Source organism: Oryctolagus cuniculus, chromosome 15, assembly GCF_051225735.1.
Source record: "Oryctolagus cuniculus isolate XC-2025 breed Fujian yellow rabbit chromosome 15, ASM5122573v1, whole genome shotgun sequence".
Lineage (NCBI taxonomy): Eukaryota > Metazoa > Chordata > Mammalia > Lagomorpha > Leporidae > Oryctolagus > Oryctolagus cuniculus.
The window spans coordinates 60,940,732-60,958,752 of record NC_142881.1 but is presented as its reverse complement, the minus strand read 5'-3'; the positions used below and the strand labels follow the sequence as shown (position 1 = coordinate 60,958,752).

The following is an 18,021-nucleotide window of genomic DNA, read 5'->3' as shown; positions in this document are numbered from 1 at the left end:
GGGCTCCTGCCCGGAACACCCCAGGCTGCTGAGACCGTGCCCGTCATGGCTGCTGGCCGCCCCTAGGAGCCCAGAGGGCCCGGGCTGCCCTCACTCAGACCCCTGAAAAGAAGGCAGACTCACAAGGTGACCAGCGGGCTTTGCCCTGTACGGTGGCCTCTGGTTTAGGCCCTGCAGCTCTGCAGAGCCCAGGGAGTGGTCTGGACAGGGCCTATCCTTTTGCTGACCTAAGGCCTGTCTCTCCCAGAGACCTGCCAGGAGCCAGCACTGCGAGCTCACCTGCCCGACCCCTCTGGGCTGCTCCCACAAAACAGCAGGGAGCCACCCGCAAGGGCACAGGGAGTGGTGTGTGTGTGTGTGTGTGTGTGCATGCACAGAGGTGAGGAGGGAAGGGAGAGACGCAGGCAGTCCAGCCAGCAGGTAGAGGGGTCTGGAGGCCTTGAAGCCAGCCTGGCTGACATGGGTGTAGGTAAATTGAGGGCTGCCTCCATACCACTTCAAAACGCAATGCTAGGGCTCACTGACTGATCCTGTGAGTGTCCGGTGTGGCTAGTTTTTTTTGTTTGTTTGTTTGTTTTTTGACAGGCAGAGTGGACAGTGAGAGAGAGAGACAGAGAGAAAGGTCTTCCTTTGCCGTTGGTTCACCCTCCAATGGCCGCAGCGGCCGGCGCACTGCGGCCGGCGTACCGCGCTGATCCGATGGCAGGAGCCAGGTACTTATCCTGGTCTCCCATGGGGTGCAGGGCCCAAGCACCTGGGCCATCCTCCACTGCGCTCCCTGGCCACAGCAGAGAGCTGGTGGCTAGGTTTTAATCTTGATTTGGCCCCTAGAGTCCCAAGTTAAGGGTCACACAACAGGCTGGACACGCACCCCGATCATGGTGTCAGGAGGCGGGCCTCACGGGGGGTCCTGAGACCCTCATTCCCGAGAGAGAGGCTTGGCTGTAGCATCCTGGGCGGGCCCTCTGCTTCCTGCCTCTCCCTGAGACCCCTCGTCACAGGAGACGCCTGAGAGAGGACAGAGGTGCCCTCGCTGTCCCCCTTGGATCAAGGCACAAGCTTCTAGCACCGCCTCCTAGAGCAGCCTCAGAAAAGAGGCCAACTGTTCTCTGAAAATCATGAAGCCACGTGACTCTGTCCTCCAAGGCTCCACTAACAGCCCCCCTCCCCCAGGAAGCCTGCCTGGCTCTCCCCAGCCTCAAGAACCTCCCTCCACTTCTGAACACCTGTGAAACCAGCCGTACTGGCATTTACGATTACTGACTATGCCCTCGGACAGACGACTGCAGGAATCTGCAGCCACACACACATCAGCCTTGACCTCGGCACCCTCGCCGTCCACACACAGCGTGCTGCACACGGATGCCCGCAGGCAGTCTGGTGGCTTAGCGCCCGCCACACTCTCCCCACCGAAGCTGGGTGGGACGGGCTGGGGCCCAAGCCCCATCAGAACGGCCCAGCGGAGCACAGTGGCCCTGAACCGAGCAGCTGGGCAGAAGATGCTCCACCTGGCAGGTGTCCGCACGCCTCCCTCCCTCCTCAGTCACCGCGCGGGACGCTGTGGTGCTATTCCCAGAGATCCTGGGTTATCTCCAAGGGCGGGCAAGTCCCTGTGCTGAATCCCAGGGCATCACTCACCGAGTCAACACACACTCAGCACTTAATGAGGATAAGTACACAAATGAACAGGTTAAGACCCAGTTCCTGCCCTCAGAGAGCTTGGCACAGTGAGAGACACACAGGCACACCAAGAAATGTAGCAGAGTCAGGAACACTCTGGGGGTAGAGGTAATCCAGTGCAGGGCCACTGGAGGTGCTAAATCAGATGGGCAGATCAGGGAAGGCTTCCTAGAGGAGGTGACATTTGAACCGAGTCCACTTAACAGACACTCAGGAATTCCTGAGGTGCCCAGAGGGATAGGGGGTTCCCGAAGCCCCTGAAGGGACTACATAGACAGCAAGTCACTGTGGCTGGGACCACGGCCAGGGAGGCTCACAGAAGCCACACTGACCATGAAGGCCAGGTCTCAGCTGAAGCCCAGAAGTCTGTTCATTCATTCATTCATTCGACATCTGTTCACTGGGTGGCTATCCCGCACCGCTGTGGTTTTAAGTCGCTGGTCTTGGTGCTTGTTCTCAGAACTCCTGTCCACTCTCCGGTATCCCTGAGCCCCTGGAGCTTTGGCCTCGCTGATTATTCACAAATCAAAACAGAGATATATTGTAAGCATGTACTCACTCACTGAGAAACAACAGGCACACGTGTTAACTAGTGAGAGACAGCACACTTGTAACGCGGAAGTAATGCAGTGTAGAAGGAAGCCCTTGCTGCAGAGTGGCACCAGCTCTGCCCAGGCCCTGCCCCGCCTCCCTGGGCAGCCATGGCACAGCCACGGGCCTCAGCCAGACCGGCCTCTCGGACAGAACGCGAGCAGCAAAGGCAAACACATTCCCAATTTCCTCGAAAGGGATTCTGGCCTCACGGACCCCCGAAAGGAGACCCTGTCACAGGTCCCTGGGCCCGCTCTGAGGGCCGCTGTTTTGGAAATCGGGGCACAGCTAGAGCCACAAACCAGGCCCGATGTCCCAGCTTTGCAGGCGCTTGTGTTCCAGCTGAAGAAATAAATAACAAAATACCTAGTGTGTGACGGGTGCAAGGGCTGAGGACAAAGCAAAACCGGAAAGGGGCTGTGGGCGTGGCCAGGGAAGGAGGCCTTTGGGACCTACAGCAGAGAGGCAGGGACAGAAGCCAAGGCCATGGGAAATGTCCCAGTGTCCAAGGGAGGGCAAGAGGAGGGGTTGCAGGGGGAAGACAGAGGCGATGGGGAGGGGCCGATCAGGTTGGGGCAGCCTTTTGGGCTTGGCGAGGACTCTGGCTTTTGCTCTGAGTGGATGGAAGGCGCTGGAAGCTTGCAGAGAAGTGAGCTGCTCCGACTGTGCATTTTAAATGAGGGCTCGGCTTGGGGCTAGAGGTGTGGGGGAGGCCAACCAGGAGGCCGCTGCAGGGGCCTAGAGGGTGGTGGCAGCGCAGTGGGCACGTACAGGTGGTGAGAAGCAGGCAGGCTCGATGCAAGCTGAGGCTGGAATGAGGAAATCGCTGAACGAATCTGAGAGAGGGCGTCACCCGCTCAGGTCAGCTTTCAAAAATTCTTTCGCCTTGGTGTGAGCATTGTGGCTCAATGGGTTACATCACCACTTGGGGCACTGGCAGCCCACATCATAGTGCGTGGCTCAAGTCCCGGCTGCTCCACTTCTGATCCAGCTCCCTGCTAATGCTCCTGAGAAAGCAGCAGAAGACAGCCCAAGTGCCTGGGCCTCTCCCACCCCCATGGGAGACCTGGATGGAGTTCCAAGCTCCTGGCTTCAGCCTAGCCCAGCCCCAGCCTTTGTGGCCATTTGGGGGGTGAACTAGAGGATGGAAGATTTCTTTCTTTCTCTGTAACTGTCTTCAAAAAAAAAATCTATTGCAAGGCATGAACTGGATTGTAATGCTGGATCCTGTTCTTTTAAAATGTATTATGGGGACTGATGTTGTGGTGCAGAGGGCTAAAGCCCTGGCTTGAAACCCTGATATCCCATATGGGCCAGTTCTAGTCCTGGCTGCTCTACTTCCAATCCAGCTCTCTGCTATGGCCTGGAAAAGCAGTAGAAGATGCCCCAAGTCCTTGGGCCCCTGCACTCACGTGGGAGACCTGGAAGAAGCTCCTGGCTCCTGGCTTCGGATTGGTGCAGCTCCAGCCATTGTGGCCATCTGGAGAGTGAACCAACAGATGGAAGACCTTTCTCTCTTTCTCTACCTCTCTCTATAACTCTTTCAAATAAATAAAATAAATTTAAAAAATGAAATGTACTATGAAAGATATTCTATGGACAATTGAAGAAATTTTAGTATGGACTAGGTGAAAATGGCACGTGATTATATGCACAAATGTCCTTTTTTCTTTCTAGGAAACACTTTATTTAAATTGTCATCATGTCCACAACTTACTCCACAATGGCTGATGTTACAATTATCTGTCCTAGCCACGGGCCCAGGGTGCTTACGGCATCATTCTTTCACCTCTTCTATATATCTGAAATTCATTTAACAGTAAAAGGTCCACAATGCAAGCAGGCTCTGATCCCATGCCTTCCAGAGGATGTCTGGAGCAGGCCTGAGGTCGCAGACCAGACCAGACCAGCTGCCCGCAGGGAACTCTTGGGGGGCCGCACACTGAGCTGGGCAGCCTCCCCTGGCCTGGAAGCAATGCCCAAGCCAGATGTTTCGTGAGCTGCTCACTGGAGCTAAATACAGGCTCTCCCAGAACCTGTCTATTATGCACTGCAGTGAGCATGACAGGAGGGCTTGGAACAGGCACCCCCTGTGCAGGGGGTGGAGACCGGGAGGGGACACTGCTGTCGCCTGAAATCCCCCTCTCCTGTGCTTGAAGAACATGGGACAAGAGATGAGGCCCACCACAACAACACCTGGCAAGGAGCCCTGGCAGAAAGTGTGGCTGCGCCGCCAGGGTGGCCTGGAGGCCTGGGCTGTGGTGAGCTGTGAGCAGCACCTGCCAGCGAGAGGCGCTCCCACCCTGGGGAGCTGTGCGTCCCTGGACAGACCGGCGCCCTCCACGCACCACCTCCTCTCCTCTGTGAGACAGGACTGCTGTGGTCCCTCAGAGGAGCCCTGGCGTGGCAAAGCCGCTCTGAGAAGCGGGAGAGGCTGGCACACATGCTGCAAACCCCTGTCCTTTCTTAATACAAATTTTTTTAAATTTATTTGAGAGGCAGAGAGACAGAGAACTCCCACTGGTTCAGTCCCCAAATGCCCACAGATGCTGAAAGTGGGCCAGGCTGACGCCAGGAGCCCAGAACTCAATCCAGGTCTCCCACGTGAGTGGCAGGAAGCCAACAACTTGACCACCGCTGCCTCCCTCCCGTTAGCAGGAAGCTGAGGTCAGGACCTAGAGCCAGGATCAAACCCAAGCACGTCTACATGGAGTGTGTGCTTCTGAACGACCTGGCTAAACGCCGGCTCCCCAGTTCCTTCTCCACAAGTCAGCAGCACACAGCCTGTGACACAGCCACGAGGGACCACAACACCCAAGTTCCAGAAAGCAGAGAGAAGGAGCAACTGGGAACTTCCACTGTCTCCCGAGCTCCTCTCTCCCTCAGGCCACGCCTCCATCAGGCCACGCCTCCTCTCAGGCCACACCTCCCCTCGGGCCACACCTCCCCACAGGCCACACCTTCCCACCAGCCAGGTTGGCCAGTTACTGGTATTATTAATGACCTGGTCTCTTCCTTTAAACTCTTATTTACTAAAAATAAACACGACCCAGATCCAAACTAACTGAACTTGCAGGCGTGAGGTGCTGGTTCTCTGTACTACACATGACAGTCAGAACAGACATATTAAACTTTTAAATATCCCCCCAGGAGCAGACAGATGGCCGCAAGCAAAGCTCATCCCACTACTTGGCAGATGGAGCCCACGGCCGGGGGAGAGGGTGCCACCCCCGGGTCACACGCCAGCCCACAGTTAGCAGCATGAGCAGCTGTGACCGGGTCTCCCGGCTCCCAGGCTCTCCCCACACTGGCTGTCCTCCATCAGCAGGGACAAGGGTTCCCACGCCCCCGTACATCCTTTCCAAAACAAGAAGGGGGGGGGGACCTTCTGAAAGACGGAGGGTACCAGCTCCATTTCTCCCGGGAACCCAACCTGTTCCGTCAAGGCTGCTTGCCCCCTCCTCTCCCACACAGGGGTGGCCGGCAGCCCACTCCCTGGGGAGCCCCGGCCCCCACCCCTGGTGGCTGCCCCCACTCCAGTGCCCTTGCTCAGCCAGTAGCCTCGAGGAGAATGGCAGAGCTCCCGGATGCCAAGGGTGTTTGATGAGTGACGAAATGACCCAAGCAGTGGACAAAGAGCCACCCCCACAGAGTTCCTCCCCCGAGGAGGCAGCAGCTTCCCCGCAGAAGGAAAGCGCGCACCTGCGTCTCCAGCACGCGCCAGCGAGTGACCAGCGAGTGACCAGCGAGTGACCCAGCGTCTCCGAGCCCCTCTCCCTGGCGCCATCCAGGCAGTAACAGAGCCCGGGCAGAGGACCGCTGTAGGATCCCACACGAGGCCGTCGGGAAGGCACTGGGCCCGAGCACCACCAACACAGGATGCCGTGAGAGAACAGCCAGGCCACAGAGGGCGGTGTGGGGGAGGAGGGCCAGTCTGGCTGAAAGGTCATAACTTTTTTTTTTTTTTTGACAGGCAGAGTGGACAGTGAGAGAGAGAGACAGAGAGAAAGGTCTTCCTTTGCCGTTGGTTCACCCTCCAATGGCTGCCGCGGCTGGCGCGCTGCGGCCGGCACACTGCGCTGATCCGATGGCAGGAGCCAGGAGCCAGGTACTTATCCTGGTCTCCCATGGGGTGCAGGGCCCAAGCACTTGGGCCATCCTCTACTGCATTCCCGGGCCACAGCAGAGAGCTGGCCTGGAAGAGGGGCAACTGGGACAGAATCCGGCGCCCTGACCAGGACTAGAACCCGGTGTGCTGGTGCCGCTAGGTGGAGGATTAGCCTATTGAGCCACGGCGCTGGCCCATAACTTTTATTTATTGATTTGAGAGGCAGAGAAACAGATAGAGGGAGCTCTCCCATTTCTGGCTCATTCTCCCAAACGCCCTCCAAGAGCCAGGGCACTCCATCCAGGTCTCCCACGTGGGAAGCAGGGACCCAGTTTACTTGAGCCATCACTGCTGCCTCCCAGAGTATGCGTTAGCAGGAAGTGGGGTCACGAGCTGGCGCCAGGAATCAACCCCGGGGTACTCTGATGTGGGTCACACACCAGGCCAAGCACCTGCCCTAAGAATCAAGCTTAATTCCATGTGAGGCCAGCACCAGAGGAGACCACACAAGGAGGGGGGAAGACACAAGTAGATGAGAAACAGGGCCCCGGCCCACCTTGGGGTCTTTGGGCCCCTGAACAACTCCGGCTCTTAGGGTATTTCTCCCAGGAACGTGAGTCCATGCTCCTCAGGGACTGAAGGGGTCAAGTGGCCACTGCCGCATTATGGGAGCTCTGAGCCTGACTCTGTCTAAACCCCCAGCCAGAGCCCCCTGGGAGGCGCTGGCCAGGTCCATCTGCTATGACCACAGGCCTCTGCAGCGGCACCCTGCTAGGACTCAGCGGGTGCCAGCAGAGCAGGGACAGGGACGGGGCTGCCATGGCTGTCCTGCAGCCCCGCACAGGGTCAGGCAAGCCTGCCCTCTACACCCCTGGCCAGAGGTTGAGTCAGAAGCGAGCCAGGGTTCCAGCCTTGCCAAGAATGTTCTTTCCATGAGAAGTCCCCCATCAGGCTCTGTCCTCGGGCGCTGCAGCAATGGCATTCACGGTGTGGACACTTACTAGAGAGGCTGCCGCTGGGTGGAAGCCCGGAGTGGTATCCACTGTCCACTGCGGGTTGCCCACTGGTGAGTTTTAGCACCAGGCACGCTTGCCGAGTGGCCTGGCTCGGTTCCTCCTCTCAGACACCCTCCACAGCCCCTCTGAGCAAGCAGCTACAATTTATGTAAAGTAATTTTTATTTATTTTCCATGTGAAAGGTAGAGAGACAGAGACATATAGAAAAAGATCTTCTAACCATGGGTTTACTCCTCAGATGCCTGCAACGCCAGGGCTGGGAGAGGGCAAAGCTGGGTGCCAGGAGCTCCATCCAGGTCTCCTGCATGGGTGGCAGGGGCCCAAGCACTTGGACCATCACCTGCTGCCTCCCCGGGGTGCGTTAGCTGGAACTGGAAGTGGGGCCAGGCACTCCCACACGGGGTGCAGGTGCTTACCCAGAAGTTTCAGCTGAACTGTGCCACCGAGGCCCTTCCTCAAAGCTCAGGTACTTGCTCCTGCTTTGCACGTTCCTTCCCATGCTCCTTGCAAGGGGCGGTCCCTGGGAGAGGTGTGCGGGCCCTGGGGCCTTACTCCCTGGAGGTGTGGCTGTTTCCTGCTCAGGGATCCCTGCGCCCAGCCTTCAGTGCAGTCCACAGAAGAACAGGGTGTTCAGGGCCCTGTCCTGTCGCCCCACCCCCACCCCAGCAAGGCAACCCGGCAAAGCAGAAGGGGTTTGCATTTAGTCCTAGGGCTGTCTAGCAAACAATCGCCAACAGGGTGGCTGAAGACAACAGTGTACATTTATCCTGGAGGCCAGAGTGAGAAGTGAGGGGGTAAGCAGGGCCGCAGGCCCTCGGAGGCTCTGGGGAGAGCCCTGCCCTGTCCCATCCAGCCTGCGCGCGCCTCCGCCTTCCCCTCCGAGCGTCTGTGTCAGAGCACAGACAGCAGGGAGCCTGTCCCAGTGTAACTGGTAGGTGGGGCCTGGACTCGCGGCACCCACCCCTGCACCCCCAGCCACCCCTACAATCTCCCACACTGCACCCAGCCAGGCCGGGGACAGGAAATGGGATGGGTGGCCATGTGACAGAAGAGACATCCTGGGAGGGACTTCCAGCCACCTGGGAATTGGAGGCTCCCCGCTCTACCCCGGGCAGGAAGAAGGGAGGGCTCCAAACAGGAAAAACAAGCATGGACGGGGTCAAAGCTGCTCTCCTTCCACACCAGGCACGCATCGGCCTCCCTGCGGGAGGTAGGCCCTTTCGGGAGAGACAGAAACTCAAAAAGCACCACACTCTCTTTGGTGAAATCCTCTCGACTCAGCATGGGCATGAAGGGCACATCTCAAACAAGGCACTTCCTTCTCTGGGCCTCAGTCTTCCCTTCCATAAAATGGGCCAAGAGCTCCTGTCCTGCCCGGCTCACTGGGCTGCTCTGAGGGTCCAGGGGGGTGCAGCCAGGAAGCAAGGCCAGCGTGCACAGCGGCAACTGGCGCTCACCCAAGGCCCTCTCCAGCGCACTCCTCTCCCTCATGCACAGAGAAGCCTCACTCTGCAGCCGGAAGCTACCGGAGCAGGGCCCTCCCACTCCCAGGCTCCTCTCCGCTGGGCCTCCAGGCCCCTCTAGCCCTCTGCGGCCTCCCCGGGCCTCCCAGGCAGCCTGGCTCACCCTGGCCTCTGCTGCCTTATCTCGACTTGCCCCCTCTCACGTGCGGACCTCTGTGTGGGGAAGGCGACACCCTAGACCAGAGAGTCGAGCTCGGGGCTGACAAAGGTATCGCCTTGACCGCCATCCTCCTGACGCCCCCCCACCCCGCTTCATCACACCCTGCCCCAGGCGCCCAAAATGTGTCTCCCCGGCCTGTTTCTCCCGCGCTAGGACCAGCTCTCAGAGCCTTACAGGATGCCACTCAGAGTGCCCGATCAGAGCCCGCAGGCCTACCGCGCGACCCACAGCCTCCCCTGGCACACCACCGCAGCCCGGGGACAAAGGCACAGGAAGGGCCCAGTGCCTGCAGAAGGCCACGTGCACCTCTGTGGCCAAGGGCACAGCCACCACCAGGGGCTCAGGCCGGCAGAGCATCTCCCACAGAAAGCGGCCCCTCCAGCAAGAGCGACTCCAGAGGCTCGGGCACACCCATGTCCCCAGCTGCCCAAGCCATGCGAGGCTCCTGGGACAGGCTCCTCCTCCTGTGGACCCCGGAGCTCCCCTGGGGCTCTGGCATCTCTCATCTCCCAGGAGCCTCCCTGCAGCCCTCAGGGGACTCCATCCACGAGAAGTCCAGGGGTAGCCGGGAGAGCTGGCCCTGCCTCCAGGTCCTGGACTCCCCTCTGGGTTACCTGGACACGAAACTCCTCATCCAACAAGGCCCCAGCCTACCTCTCCATCCACCCACAACTCAGCCCCCTGCGGGCTTCCTTCTCACTCCCTGCCACTCCCACCCACCCCCCACTCCTCAATTTCCTCCTTAGCCAGTGATGCTTATTTACTGGTTGGCCTGCACTAAGCCTGTTTTGTTGTTCCCTGTCACAGGGAAAACTCCTTGTGTGATGAACACACCAGCTGTCCGCACCCCAGGGAGCAGGCCTGCTCAGGATCGGGCACTCCTCCCTGACCACAAGACGGCCAGTTAGGCCCAGCATTGCAGTGCAGCAAGTTAAGTCACCACCGACGATGCCTGTACCCCATATGAATACAGGTTCAAGTCTTGGCTGCTTCACTTCCATTCCAGCTCCCCGCTAACATGCCTTGGAAAGCAGTGGAGGATGACCAAAGTACTTGGGCCCCTGCACCCACACTGGGGACCCAGATGAAGCTCCTGACTCCTGGCTTCAGCCTAGTCCAGCCCTGGCTGTTGTGGCCATTTGGGAAGTGAACCAGTGGATGGAAGATCTCTCTCTCTCTATGCCTTTCAAATAAATAAAATACATTAAAAAAAAAAAAGTCCATTCAAACCCATTTGTGTACAGAAGTTCTCTCTGGAAAGACTTTTTTTTTCCCCAACCTCCTTTGTCCCAGTTTACCCAGGAGATCTCGTGCCCCTGTGAGTGCGGCAGGCTGGTACAGAAATGTCATTATCAGCCTCTTATCTGCTTTGCTCCAAGCCCCACCCCAGGGTGGCAAGGTGAGTCACCCAAGAAGAGAGGTGGGGACAGCGGGCAGCAGGGCAGGTGGCTTTTCCTGCTGCTCCAGGAACCAAACAACCCAAGGTGGCAAGGTCCAGGCCCGCAGGTTACAGCAACCCCTCCCCCGCCAGAACTCCACACCAGGGGCCAAGGAGGCTTCTCCAGGCCTGAGGCTGCCTCCAGGAACCAGACTGGGGAGCGAGCTGAGGCTTTCCCACAGAGCTCTGCGGCTGCAGTCCTGAGTCAGGGGTCCAGGGCCAGGTGGGGGGAGGGGAGGGCCTCCCGGGGCCCAGGACAGGCTGTGACATCACGTCTGACTGCCCATTAGGCACGGCTGGCCACTTCGCCCAAAGGAAGCTGCCCCACTTTCAGCTTGAGTTTCGCTGTTTTCTCTTTGAAAATGGGCCTGGCCGATGAATCAAGCACAGTTGGAAAAATAATAAGGAAACAAAATGCCGAGATCCAGGTTCAAGGAGCAGTGCAGGCTGGGGGATGTGCACTGTGTAGAAGAGCCGCCCTCTCCCCGGGAGAGAAGGGTCCTGAATTGCTTGGATTTTTGTGTAACCAGGTGCACGTATTATTTTCACTAAAACAGTGAGGCTCTTTTCAAAAGTAAAAATCTCCTGCTGAAAACTAAATCCACTTTCTTTTCTGTTCGGTTTCAGTCTTGCTTCACTGGGGAGCTGAGGGGCAGGGTAGAGGCCTGGGTCCTTTTCCCTCCCTCTGATACCAGGAGGGAGTATCTGTGGGGGCTGGAAAGGTCAAGGGGACTCACTGAAGAAACCACAGAGAGGCAGCAGAGTCCGGTCTTGGGCTGTCTCTCCAGGCCTCTGATTCTCCAGGGTAAAACTTACAGGATGCACGAGAGGAGTCTTGAGGCGCCCGTCTCGTTCTGTCTACGGCTTTGCACACTGAGGGCAGGAGGAGGGTGGAAAAGGATGGCTGACCTGCAAGGAGTTGACGGAGTGCCTGCCACGTGCCAAGGGTCATGTGCCAAGCCATCTCACCTCCTCAGCAGCTCCTACAGACAAGGAAACTGAGGCACATGGAAGTCTGGGCCCATATCACTTAACGCAGTAGCACCAGAGCTGGGATTTGAACCCAAGCTGTCTTGCACGGAGTCCACTCTAAAAAGAATCCCAGGCCAAGCTCTGCTAAGCAGGTGCATTCTCGGAGAAGGCAAGAGGTTCACACTACCCCTGGCATGCACCTCCTCCACCACCTACCCACTCCCACTCCCTGCTTCCCAGCCCCTCCACCCCCACCAAGTTCTGTTCCTCTTGGTTAGTCGACACCCCCAGCCCCAGTATCCCTACCCTATCGATCAGGCAACAGGCCCAGTGCTTTCTACAGAGCCAGGGGCTCCCTGAGGAGCTCAGCCCATGGTGTACATCCAAGGCCTCAGCAAACCTGACCGCTGCTCGCCTCTGCCCTGGGGCTGGAGCCCTGCCCTATATGCACAGGCGGGACTCATCACCATGTGCGCCTACTGGATGCCCAGCCCCAGGCCTGGCGCTAGAAGGAGACGAATGGACCCCACCCCTGACCTCCAGGAGCCTGCAGGCCAGCAAGGAAAGCAGAGCGTAACCAGATCTCTAGGATACCCTGGGCACTGCTAAAATTAGCAGCATGTCCGCAGCAGTCTGAGGGCAGCTGTGTCAGCGTGGGAGGAAGAGGCGGGGAGTCCCTCTGGGTGGGCTTCTTTCTCAGGGAAACATCTGAGGGACGCAGGGGACACTGGGCTGAGACTGAGGAGACCAAGTGATCCAGAAATATGCCCTCGGGACCCTGGGTCCCCTCTCTAAAAACAAGAGGCCCCTGGTGGGGCCTGTACGTCACTGTCTCATTCACACACCCACAGATGAAGAAGTTCTTGTTCAATTCCCTCTGACCGCTCTGGCCACACCCGGGAGCCAGTCTTGGTTTTGGTGCTAGTTTGTCCTTAAGGTGCTCAGCCCTTGCCCACCTGCCTTCTGAGCTGAGATGGGTGTCAGGGCCATGGCCTTCAGCACTTACAACATTTTCATTAGGATTTCAAGACCGTGTCTTGCTTTCCTTGCACTATATTTACTTTAACTGCTACCTGCTAGCTGTGACGAGAGGTGTCAGACTCCCACTGGTGGTAGTGATAGAATGCCTCCTTTAAAAACTAAATTTAAAAATCCACTTTAGGGCCGGCGCTGTGGCGCAGCGGGTTAATGCCCTGGCCTGAAGCGCCAGCATCCCATATGGGTGCTGGTTCGAGACCCAGCTGCTCCACTTTCAATCCAGCTCTCTGCTATGGCCTGGGAAAGCAGTAGAAGACGGCCCCAGACCTTGGGCCCCTGTACCCACGTGGGAGACAGGGAAGAAGCTCCTGGCTCCTGGCTTCGGATCGGTGCAGCTCCGGCCATTGTGGCCAATTGGGGAGTGAACCAGAGGATGGAAGACCTCTCTCTCTCTTTCTCTGCCTCTCCTCTCTCTGTGTAACTCTGACTTTAAAATAAATAACTAAATCTTTAAAAAAAAAAAAGTCACTTTAAAGAAATATCTAAAGTGGGCAAGCACTGGCACGTCAATTAAGAAGTTTCTTGAAAGGTGCACAGCCCATACTCCAGTGCTGGTTGAGTCCCAGCTCAGTTCTGATCCAGTTTCCAGTTAACACACACCCCAGGAGGCAGCAGGTGGCCAAGTTCTTGGGTCCCTACCACTCATGTAGGAAACCCAGATTTAGTTCCAGGCTCTTGGCTTCACTCAGCAATGGCCCAGCTCCAGCTATTGCAGGCATTTGAGGGGTGGGGGTGTGTGTGAACCAGTGGATAGAAGATTTCTTCCTGTCTCTGTCCCTCTGGCTTTCAAATAAATAAATTTGTAAAAGATTTATTTTATTATTTATTTGAAAGTCAGAGTTACACAGAGAGAGGAGAGGCAGAGAGAGAGAGAAAGAGAGGTCTTCCATCCGCTGGTTTACTCCCCAATTGGCCACAACAGCCAGAGCAGCACCAATCTGAAGCCAGGAGCCAGGAGCTTCTTCTGGGTCTCCCATGCAGGTGCAGGGGCCCAAGGACTGGGGCTATCTGCTGCTGCTTTCCCAGGCCATAGCAGAGAGCAGGATAGGAAGTGGAGCAGCCAGCACTTGAACTGGCGTCCATATGGGATGCTGGCACTGCAGGTGACAGCTTTACCCGCTAGGCCACAGCACCTGCCCTTCAAATAAATAAATTTTTTAAAAGAAATATATAAACAATATTACAATGGATATAAACTCTACATAGGTATACTTAACATCAAAATTTTAAATGTGCTACAAAACACATCAAAGCAGTTTCACACTGCTGGATGCTCCAATGGCAATCACCACTGATGAGAAGGGGTCGTGTCTGGAAGAGGGCAGGAGGGGCTCTTACCTCCACTACCCACGCTGCTGGTGGACCCAGTGGCTGACGGTCCAAGCTCATGTACTTTGTGGGAACTCCGCAGGCCGTGTTCACTTGTGATTGGCACGTTTCTGTTTGTGTGTTGTACATTCACACACCCTGCAACCCGGCCCCTCCACTCCAGGAATTAGCCTGCAGACCCACACAACTATGCAAAGGGACACATCGGAGGATTCTTGCTGCATCACTGGCCTCAGTAACAAACGACTGGAAACAGCCTCAGGGGTCCCCAGCCAGGAACTGTAAATTTTGGCAGAGCTCAATGTCCATGCAGTTATGAAACAAAACGAGGCAGCCCTTGTCAGATCTTCAAACTGCATGTGGGTTTAAATATAAATAAAAAAGTAAGAGGCTGGGGGCTAGCCACAGCTCTGTGCACAGTGCACTGTCCTGTGCGGGAGGAAATAGAGAGAGACAAATGCCTGTGCCTGGTCATTCTTTGCTTGGATAGCTCAGGTAAGAACCACAAGAAGCCCCCCACCAGATTAGGGGCGGCCAGGAAAGAAGAGCGAGGGGCAGACCTGTCACGGACCACCAAGCTTTGCTCCTGGATTACCTACCATTCCCATGTGTTTCCTATCAAGGATAACTTCTAAAGCAAACAGCCTTACAGAAGGTATACGGCCTTGGGGAAACACAGCCCCCTCCAGACCCAGGATGAAAGTGTTAGGGCTTCGGGCGTGTAAAGGAGGTAACCCTTGCCCTCCTCCCGCTTCTCCCGAGGACAGCACTGCAGATAATGGGCTTTCCTGTAAGTGGTTTCCAATTAATAGCAGACTCAGTCCAGGACAAATTACTCACTCAACTGAGCCCCGCCCTGCAGGCACACTCTGGCACCTGGGGCTGCTCTGGCAGAGTGCTTGGCATGGGTGGGGAGATGGGTAAGCAGAAATACTTCCAGGGATGGGAGGCGAGGGTCGGGAAAGGCAACCTTGGCTGGCTGAAAGCAAAGGATTTTGAGTCCTGCCCTGCCCCTCTAGAAGCGAAGCGAGTGGGCGGTGACAGAACAAAGCCTGGAAAAATCAAGTTCCATTTTGTTGTCTACATCTTTCGCCTTTGTCTTGCACTTGTCTTGCTCAAGCATCACTAACCCTACTGCCAATCCAGTGAGGGGCAGAGCAGGGTATCACCCATTTCACAGATGAGAAAATGGAGGTGGCCTTCCCCTTCTTACCTTCCCATCCACCTACCTTAGCCTTTCCTTTCCATTCTGACCCACAGCCAGACAAGGGGCAGCAAAGAACCCCTGGGAATGAAAGGGACCTACTGGAAGACCACCTGCCTTGCAACTTTCAATCCACATTAGTTACCTGGAGAGCTTCAGCAAATTTTAAAATTACCTATGCCAGGGCCCAACAATCTGAAGATCCCCCCCCCCACTTCATTCTGATGCAAACTTGAGTGAGAACCACTGGACTACAGCTAAAATCACCACACCCAGCCTCCCAAGAGCTTCTGCCAACAGGTCCTTGCACCATCCTCAGGCCCTCAGCCATCCTGCTCACCTCTCTTCCACACTACCTGGAGTCAGAGCACCGGCCTGAAGCTGCCCCAGGCGAGTGGTCTAGATGGAAAAGTCAGTTAGCACTTCTGCAGCCAAAACTTCAGCCTACGTCTCCCCAGTGAGGCAGGACTAGAATCGGGATCTCCAGCCTGCCAGGCAAGGTCACACCCATGAGGCACAGGTGCAAGCCAGGTTAGACGGCAAATCCAGCAGCTCCAGGCAGCAGAACAGACCCAGAGAGAGAGCTACGGAACTCGGGGTGTCAGTGAATCCCCCAACCCAGGACCCTGGGCAAGTCTGCCCCTGAGGCATCCTGGGGGCAGGGGTGGCGCAGATTCCTCGCCCAGCCTAGTCCCAAGTGGCCTGATGGGAACCCAGGGCTCCTCGGGCCAGCTTGCACCACCAGTGTCCAGACTGCCTGCTCACATTCTCTGGAGCTCTCTAGAGCTGCTCTCTGGGCTGAGTTGCATTCGATCTCCACAGGCATCCTAAAAGTGGGAAATAATTATGGTCTGCAGAAGAGGAAACTACGGCCCAGAGGGATGAAGTAACTTCCCCGAGGTCACTCAGCCAGAAAGTGGGAAGGGCAAGATTTGAAGCCTGGTCCATGTCCAACCACGGCCGCCCTGCCCCCTCGCAGGACCAAGGGGAAGTGGAGCCCAGGAGCAGCGGCATAGTGACTGAGCCCCCAGGAGCCGCCCAGCCTTCGTCTAGGGGACTCCATGCACATCTTCCTTGCACAGGGACAGCGTCTAGCTCCGAGGCATCCCAATAAATAGTGCTGAACAGACCCGGAACCCGAGTCTCCCAAGCCCGACCACCAAGTTGACCCCTTCTCCACAGGCGGACCGGGAGACCCTCAGAAACGCTGAGCCTCCCGGGCCGCCCCTCTGAGGCCCCGCGCACTCGCCAGGTGACCCCGGCCGCTCATCAGGTGCACACAGGTGAGCCGCGTCGCGCACGATGGGCGACGGACTCAAACACTCCCGACCGGGCACGGGGCGGCTGAAAGGAACCAACGGCTGAGCTCCTCAGGCAGAATTTCCCAGTCGCCAGGGAGAGCGGGACAAGGAGCCAGCGAGCGCTCCGGCGCCTTCCCTGAAGCGGCTCCGTCTGGACCCAACTCCAGGGCGGGGTTGGGGACCCCCACACCCAACGCTGGGCCCCGCTGGAGTCACTTACCCAGAACACCGTGGAGTAGATGATGAGCGAGAACTTGAGCCAGAGGTAAGAGAAGCGAGCGCAGTAGCGCACCTGCTCCGAGTCCCCGCGGGGCATCCTGGGCGCTCCCCGCGCGGGGCGCCGGGGCTCCCCAGCTCGGGCTCGGTCCCTCCGCCGCCGACCGAGGCCCCACCTGCGGCTGTCCGGCTGCGCGCCCGGTCCCCGGCGCTCTCTCCCGGACTGACACGGGCGCGCCTCAATCACTGACCCTGCCCGCGAGCCTGCCAGCCCCGGTGGCCAATGGGAGCGAGCCAGTGGTCCAGCCTCTGGGAGGGGGCGGGCCGGGGCGGGGCTGTGGCCGTGGACTCTAGAGGAGACGGAGGGAGGGGAAGGGGAGAGGGTTTTGCAAAAGAGGTAGCGTGCAGCTCTGGAGGCGCCGCTGCTGCCGGCGCGGAGGCGGCGCGTGGAGAAGGTGGACGAGAGGTGAGCTGGGGCGACGGCCAGCGCTCGGCGGACACGGAGATTCAGCTGCTGCCGCCAAGAGGGCGGACCGTGGAAATGGGAGCGGAATGAACTGCTCAGGTGTTAAAAGTGCACGTGAGCAGTAGGAAATTGGGGGTGCCCAGCCTCCATATGCAGAGCGCTGTGTCCTGGAGCGTGTAGGGACCGCAGCGGGGCAGAGCTGGAATCCGGTTCCTCCTACACCAGGGCTGCTCCAGGCCTTTCCCCAAGAGATGTTGGAAATCCCCTTCTTCGAGGCCCCCAGGGGCTTCCTGGAAGCCATCCCCTAGCCTGCACCCAGCTGAGGTCAGCAGCCCCTCCCTCGCCCACTCCAAGCCCGTGCCCAGCAGAGCACCTTGGGGCCTGGCCCTTCTACCTGGGGCCATAGGTGGCTGTGAGTCTGTCTCCCCTGCTCGCTGGTCTCGGTTTTACTCAACGATTGTTTTTCGTCTCCCAGGTTTTGCTCAGGTGGGGGCTTGGGAGCCAGGCCATCTGTGTTTGTGGCATTCAGTAATTAAATGCGTGGCTCAGAGGTCAGGAGCTCCACCAGTGCTGGGTGGGATCCCTGCTGGTGATTTCAGGAATAGCACCCCTGTCGAAGCCCCCTGCCCCGGGCTCCTGAGCCAGGGCAGACTCACAAAGAGAAGCAGAGGGACAGAGGCAGAGAGACAGAGACCAGAGCTGGAAGAAAGTAAGGGGGTGAGGGCGGGAGGCGATGCCCTGTCTGGAAGAGTAAAAGGAAATGGGTTTACTGTTACAAAGGGAGCCGGGCCTGCAGATGGAAGCAGGGGCTGATGCAAGTCTCCCTCGGATGAGTAACCCAGGGCCAAGAGGCCAGCCCGGCAGTGTTCTGAGTTGGCCTTTCTGCCCTCTGCGGAGGAGAACCAACTTGTGGCTCATGTTTGGGGGCCAGTACACCACCCAGGCCTGCTCTCACTCCCGGAGGGGCTAGCCTAGGGGC

At 57.8% G+C, this 18,021-nt stretch overlaps 1 protein-coding gene across 4 annotated transcripts in view; it reads right to left on the bottom strand.

The window, feature by feature from the left end:
- Positions 1–16,826, bottom strand: part of TSPAN15 (tetraspanin 15) — a 44,928-nt gene extending 28,102 nt beyond the window's left edge. Inside the window, exon 1 of one of the 4 annotated variants that reach the window (XM_051823851.3) lies at positions 16,581–16,826. In XM_051823851.3, the coding sequence (XP_051679811.3) occupies positions 16,581–16,676 (96 nt within the window). In that variant the 5' untranslated portion in view covers positions 16,677–16,826. The remainder of the gene's footprint in view (positions 1–16,580) is intronic. The other 3 variants (XM_051823850.3, XM_051823853.3, XM_002718443.6) reach the window with 3 other exon arrangements.
- Between the last annotated feature and the right edge of the window lie 1,195 nt (positions 16,827–18,021).